The sequence below is a fragment of the Vespa crabro genome, chromosome 5 (assembly GCF_910589235.1).
Source record: "Vespa crabro chromosome 5, iyVesCrab1.2, whole genome shotgun sequence".
Lineage (NCBI taxonomy): Eukaryota > Metazoa > Arthropoda > Insecta > Hymenoptera > Vespidae > Vespa > Vespa crabro.
In genome coordinates this window covers 10,111,407-10,118,906 of record NC_060959.1, presented here as the reverse complement: position 1 = coordinate 10,118,906, position 7,500 = coordinate 10,111,407, and the positions used below count along the sequence as shown (strand labels likewise).

Sequence of the window (7,500 nt, the reverse complement as noted above, 5' to 3'; positions counted from 1 at the left end):
TTTTTCTAACTTTTAAACTTACCACACACATAAATATATACATACATACATACATACATACATATATATATATATATATATATATATATATATATATGTATATATATATATATATATATACGAAATTGACGTATACATATGTACGTATAGATATACATACGTACATCGTGTATATACGTATCTTACATGTTAAACACTATATACCTACAATATGTGGGTCGAATGACGTTAATTGACACGAAAGAAAGAAAGAAAGGAAAAGAAAGGAAAAGAAAAGAGAAAAAAGAAAAAAGTGATATTTCGCGATATACGCGTAAATATATTCTCGCATTGTATACGAGTCGTATGCGTAATTTGGATACGTAACTTGTTAATGTTACCAACGCAATAAACCGTTAAGATATCATGTGGGTAAGAGAATAACATGACGTGGGTGTATCGTTGTATTTTATTCAATAATACCCGCATGATCGATAGAACCGTCATAGACGACAGGATATTATTCCTTTGTGTGTATTCCTCTATCGCGTCGATATATTTAATGTACATTGTTATACCTATATTTATACATCAAAAAAAAAAAAAAAAAGAAAAAAAAGAACCGATAATAAAAGAGATATAAACATGCGTCTATTCGTGTGGAAAAGAAGTTTAGAAAACGACATGATTCGAGAAACGTTCTCGTGATTTCTCGTTTGAAACGATTTCTTTTTTTTTTTCCTATCATTTTTTTTTTTGTATCAGAGTTTCCCCTCGACAGAGAGAGAGAGAGAGAGAGAGAGAGAGAGAGAGAGAAAAGAGCATTCACGACGCTCTTAGTAGAACGAAATTGCTAGCAATCGAGTGGCAACAAGTGTGAGAGAGTACTACCTGTGGCTTCTTAACATCGTCGTCACGAATCGTCGTTGTCGTCGACGTCGTCGTCGACGTCGTCGTCGTCGTCGTCGTCGTCGTCGTCGTCGTCGTCATCTTTACGAAGATTCGAGACTCAATGGAAACTACGAAATATTCAATGTTTTACACGCTACCACTATACTTAACGATGTTTAACCATTCCCTCTTTGTCCCTGTTCATCCATCTAATTATTATACTTATAAAGGATCATAATAGATTATCCTTTATATTAAAATAAAACAAGCTAAACGACTATCGTTATTACCGATCGTAAGAAAAATACATAGGAACGTTATGAAATGAAAGAGGATGAGATGGTGGATGGATGACAAGTGAATTGGTTGGGTGGTTGGATGATGACGATGATGATGATGATGATGATGATGATGATGATGATGATGATGATGATGAAGGTGATGATGGTGATGGAGGAAGATGGGTTTGGTAAATCGACGTAAAGAAAATGGCGCGGCTCGGCGCTTTGAAACTTCGTAGATCATTTTTATTCGAAGAGAAATGAAGAAGAAAAAAGAAGAAGAAGAAAAAAGAAGAAGAAGAAAAGAAGAAAGAGAATTTTTGTGTAACTTCGGAGAATTAATTCATATAATTAAATAAAAAACAATGGGAAACAAATCGAAGGGGTGAGGAGGGGGAGAAAAGAGAGGAAAACGAGAGAGAGAGAGAGAGAGAGAGAGAGAGAGAGAGAGAATCGAGTATGCCAACGGCAACATTGAACGGCATACCGCAGTATGGCAGTAGTGCACGCGGTCGCTGGATTGACGGAAGTGGACAGGAATTGCCGAGTGAGTGAGCAAGTGAGTAAGAGAGAGAGAGAGAGAGAAAGAGAGAGAGAGAGAGAGAGAGAGAGAGAGAGAGAGAGAGAGACGGGAGACGAACGGAGAGGAAAAATTATTAGTGGTGAGAGCGAACGCGCGCGCGCGTGCGAGAGAGAGAGAGAGAGAGAGAGAGAGAGGAGGAGGACTCGTGACGTCACGTCCGCTCGCCGAATCGACTGCATTAAACTCTCCTTCTGAAACGAACGAAGATGTATTACTATAAATACATGTGCATCCAAACCTCCCTTCCTCTCTCAGCGAAGTGATACAAACACATTTTACACGTCGATGATATAAAAAGGAGAAGAAAGAAAACAGGAAGAAGATAAAAACCGAAACGCGAGATCGATGAAAATATTTCGTTTTGGATAGATAACAAATTGTACGTATTTATTTTGTTGCGAATTATTTTTCTCCTTTTTTTTTTTCTTTTTTTCTTTCTTTCTTTTTTTTTTTTTTTTTTTTTTTTTTCTTTCCTTTTCTTTTTGCAATGGAAAAGGACTTTAGAATGATGATTATTTCAAATGAAGATAATAGTACATTAAAATTGTTGCGAATATATGGGGCTATATGCATTTATGAATTTGCAAGTTCGAGGCGACGGAAGCCAATTAGGCCATCCTGTAAATAGATGAATAGACAGAGAGAAAGAGACAGAGAGAGAGAGAGAGAGAGAGAGAGAGAGAGAGAGAGAGGGAGAGAGAGTTAGCTAGCTCAAAGAAAACCCGACAGAACGAGCTTTACGGTTCGATGCTCGTGCACGAGCTGGCAAAAGCTCTCCTCCTCCTCCTCCTCCTCCTCCTCCTCCTCCTCCTCCTCTTCCTCTTTCCTTCTCCTCCCCTTCTTCCTTTTCCTCCTCGACCTCGTCTACTCTTCATATCTTTCCTGACCCTCCTCACCGTGTGTCCTCTTACCGTTCTTACTTTGAAATATTAATAGCGTACACGCATTTCTCTACCTAAGTACGAATATGCTAGGTTATGCATCATCTATTGTCACGCACATGTTTCACGACAGAGAGGGAGAGAGAGAGAGAGATAGCAAATATGCGTTCTATTTCAGCATAGGTTCATTATCATAGAATCGAAGGGTGAGAATAATCTATATTATTATTTTTCATCTTCTCAATTTTAATTCCCTCTTTATCTTCTTCTTCCTCCTTATTCTCTCTTTATCTCTCTCTCTCTCTCTCATTTATCATTTATTAATTACGTTTAATCTAAAGCTAACGTTCATCAATGTTTTTTATTAACTTCATTTAATAAATTAAGGGAAGCTTAATTATTAGATCTTTCATTTCTGTTCACAACTCGAAAATAATATTTATAGAAAATTTTCTTATTAATACATATATACATATATATATATATATATATATATATATATATATATATATACATATGCATATGTATGCATATACGGTATAATGTAACTGTGGAAAATAATTCGTGAAGAGGGATAGGTCAGGAACTTTGTTCGTTGCTTTGAACGAGGGGAACGATGATGATTTACGACACTGTTACGATGCCTACTCGATTCGATCCCCTTGTATACGTAGGTTCGATATTATGTGTATGCTAATACGACGACCAGCCAATGCAATGAGACATCCATTGGAACGATAACAGATGTTACACGAAGGGGTGCTTTGAGAGAATTCAATGTATCAAATGGAAAGAGATAAGTATGAAAATTGCTCAAGGATTTGTATGTATATATATATATATATGTGTGTGTGTGTGTGTGTGTGTATATATAATTTGAAAAATTCATAATGATCTCTACTCTTAAAATTTTTGCTTTCTTTTTTTTCCATTTGTTTCTGTGATCATATATCGTAATTAAAAATCAATGATTTTTTAACATCTTAAAATTAACGTCTCTAAAGAAATAAAATGGCAATGTTAAGATATTTAAATGGTAGAAATAAAAATAAGGATCAAGGTGGGACAAGCGATTTCTTAAAAGATAAGGAAAAGAAAATGGAATAAAGTTGGCGTGACGTGCTGAGTTGGCAGAGAAGGAAGACGGCGATTAGACGATGCGACCAGCGTAAGATCGTGTGAATTTGAAAATGAGAGTGGAGGAAGTTCAAAAAAGAAAAAGATCAAGGAAAAAAGAAAAATATAGGAAAAATGGGAAGAAGGGAAATAAATGAGAAAAATAATAGAGAGGGAAGGAAAATAGAGAGAGAGAGAGAGAGAGAGAGTGAGAGAAAAGAATTAAAAATTAAAAAATTAAAGTCAAGAATAAAGTGACAACCTTGAAAATTTGAATTTTCTAAACTTCACGAAAATTGTCTTTATTAGGAAATCTAATACGGGTGAACGACGTTTTAGATCGCTCGAATAATAATTCGACGAAGGAAAAAAAAAGAAAAAAAAAAAAGAAAAGAAAAAAAAAAGTTAAAAATTAAAGGACAAAGAAAATGTTAAGAAAAGTTACAAAATTACTCAGTGATAAAACAAAATTGATTGGCCATGAGAATTTCAACCGCTAAGTCTACCGAAAGTTCATTCGGTAAATCAATTACGAGCAACGTAAGATAGTATGAATAATTTAAGAATAAAAATATAAAGGGAAAGAGAGAGTACAAATAAAAAAAATTTTTAGAAAAGTTATAAAATTAATCAGTCCCGATCAAAATAGATTGTAATGAAAATTTGAATTTTAAAGTGTAGAAAAATTTACTTGGTAAATCATTTACTAATGGCGTTGAAGATCGTGCGAAATTTTAGAATGTGAGTAGACGATAGCACAGAAAAGATATGGAAGGAGAAAAGAAAAAGGAAGGAATGAATGAATGAAAGAAAGAAAGAGAAAAGTAAAAAGAGAAGAAAAAAATCTTAAGAAAAAATAAAAGACTTAAACAGACACACTTGCTTGAAATAGATTATCATGGAGAAATATGAAAAAGATTCAATCGAAAAGAATCAAGAGAACGAATTTATGAAAATCATTCGAAGAGATGAAGAGGTAGAAGGAGAAGGAAAAGGAGAAGGAGGGAATAAGGGTAGAAGTGGGAGTATAAAAGAGAGAGAGAAAGAGAGAGAATACACGAATCGAGGTCGGTCGAAAAATGGGGGAAAGGAAAAGGATGGTGGCGGCGAATTGGTGCCTCGGCGTCGCGACGACGACGTCTCGGTTTAAATTCCAGGCCGCGAGAATTGCATCTGGCACGGTGGAAGAGAGTATCTGCAGAAAGAGAGTGAGAGAGAGAGAGAGAGAGAGAGAGAAGATCGGTGAACACCGACGACGTGCTTCCTCTTGAAAACGTGGACGAAGCGATACAAGAAATCCTATTTTAGTTTGAGAAATACAAACGAAACTCGCTTCCTCGGACGATGGCGACGTTCAACGTTTATATTTATTTCTCTTTCTTCCTTTTCCTCTTTTTCTTCTTCTTCGTCTTCTTCTTCTTCATCATCATCTTCTGTTTCTTCTCTTTCAGAAGCGAGAAGAACAAGATTAAAGCGGGCATTCGTACGTGACACGTACGAATACACGTTTTTTTTTTTTGTGGAGATCATTTGATTGAGATAATAAAACAAAACAAAAAAAAAGAAACAAAAAAAAAACAAAAAAAAAAAAACAGAAGAAAAAAATAAATAAATAAATAAGTAAAAAAAGAAAGGAAGAAAAAAATCTGCTCTCGCTTCTCCATTTTTCTCTCTTCCTTCCCCCTTTTCTATCGTTCTTCTTATCTTTTGTAATACTTAATTTTTTCTTTCTTTCCATCTTTCTTACTTCGTATCTTTTTTATTTCTTTTTCTATTTCCATCATTTCTCCGTTCAATTTTATTTCTAATAACATTTCCCTCGGAGTTAACCAATTTTCGTCGTCTTATTAGAGACGATTGGATAGATAAGGTAAGAAATAATAACTTGTACAGTAACGTAGTATGTTAAACAGTAAATATATATATATATATATATATATATATATATATATATATATATAAAATACGTATGTAACGGTGGGCTAGAATAGCAAGAATCCTTTAAAGTGTCCCGAAGAGAGACCATGGGGCTTCCCTATGTCTCACGGAGAAAGGTAAAGATAGAAAGAAGAAAAAGAAATAAAAAGATAAAAAGAAGAAGAAAAACAAGAAAAGAAGGAAGAAACAAAATAAATAACGTTACGTGCTTGAGTTAAGATCGCAACGATCGATCGAAGGTAGAGCTAACGTATGGAGGACATAGAGGAGAGAGAGAGAGAGAGAGAGAGAGAGAGAGAGAGAGAGATTAGGGTTAATGAAACATTCCAAAGAGAAGGAGCAGGATAAGAAAGGAGGAGAATGAGGATGAGAATGAGAAATCGTTTTTGAAGGAAGGAAGGAAGGAAGGAAGGAAGAGTCTATGAACAGAGAAAAATTTTCGAACCTAACCGATGACGCTCAACTTGAGACACAGTGAGCTCTCTGTTTCCCTTCCCTTCCCCTACCCCTTCCACCCCTTTTACAAAGAAATACTTTAATCAAAACGGCATTATAAAGGCGAAACGCCTCAGCAGAAACGAACTGTTGCTCTCTCTCTCTCTCTCTCTCTCTCTCTCTCTCTCGTCTTCGTCCGCCTCCGCATCAAAGCTCGACGTTCGGTCTGATTTAATCGCGCTGACGCGGACATTCTCGGTCCTCGAGCATTTTAACGAGCGTTCTAGCTTCGCTTTTTAACATGGAAAGAAAGAAGAATACTTTAAGGGAGCGTTAAACCTGAACGCGTTTAATTCGTTTCGGCCGATTCGAACGACCTCGATTAATCATACCTGTCGGGAGAAACGACGATCTCTCATTACTCTTATTCAACTGGCGCCGATTTTCTTTCGAAATTGTCTAATAAAAAAAAAAAAAAAAAAAAAAAAAAAAAAATGAAAAGGTAAGAAAAAAAGAAAAACATACCGACCATTTTTTCTTCCTTTTCTTTTTCCACTTATTTTATTTTTTTTCAATTTTTTAATTAGCAAAATCAATCGATCCACGAAATTATCCCACTCTATCGCCATATTGAACGGCAACTCCCCTCTCCCACTGTTATTATAAGGGACGGCGTCGTAGATAAAGCAAATGATCCTTCCGAGAAACCACTGTTTCAAGATATTTAGTACTGAGTTGCGTCTTGAAAGATGATATTCATCTGTCAGGGGATTCTAAGAAAGTCCGCTTCGTTAAGGATCCTCCCTCTCTCTCTCTCTCTCTCTCTCTCTCTCTTCCAAATGCACGATAGACGGCAGAAAGGAAAATCTTATTACAGATTTTATTAATCCGTAATCCCTTTAACGCCTATTAATCCCCTTAAATGTCACTTATTTAGATCGATGTAAAATAATAAAAAAAAAGTTAGACTCACCTATCTTACTGTTGGGACTATAAGGATCGTAGCTGCTAGTGCTCATCGGGCTCGCATAACCGTTGTTGCTCGCGGGCGGTTGTTGCTGTTGATGGGCAAGAGGGCTCGAATGAGCTAATGGTGGTTGGGGATCGGGCAACTGTTGTTGGGGCGTCGTATATACGACGTGATGACTTTGTAGGGTGGCCTGAGGTGATCCAGGACTCCCGGTGGCGAGCCAATCGTCCGGCCTGGATGTCTTGTTGCTGCTTGGGATTCCAGCAAATAGACCGCTACCGGTACCAACCGGTCCAGTTACCGCCGATGGCGTAGTCGATGTACCGGCCAGGTGTTCGGGCACTTCGGCCTTGACAAGAGTCAAGGACGCCGCGCTAGCAACGATCGTACTGTCCCCAGGAACTGTCCCTGGGACAGCAGCACCGA

At 36.8% G+C, this 7,500-nt stretch overlaps 1 protein-coding gene across 7 annotated transcripts in view; it reads right to left on the bottom strand.

Moving 5' to 3' along the window:
* The window catches only part of LOC124424200 (period circadian protein-like), a 180,958-nt gene that overhangs the window by 89,440 nt on the left and 84,018 nt on the right, over window positions 1-7,500 (bottom strand). For 4 of the 7 annotated variants that reach the window (XM_046962921.1, XM_046962922.1, XM_046962923.1 and 1 more), the window contains exon 4: window positions 7,078-7,500. This exon is cut by the window's right edge and continues 1,122 nt beyond it. In XM_046962921.1, coding sequence (XP_046818877.1) covers window positions 7,078-7,500 — 423 coding nt within the window. Of the gene's footprint in view, window positions 1-789; window positions 999-6,659; window positions 7,022-7,077 lie in introns of those variants that run through there. The other 3 variants (XM_046962920.1, XM_046962926.1, XM_046962928.1) reach the window with 3 other exon arrangements.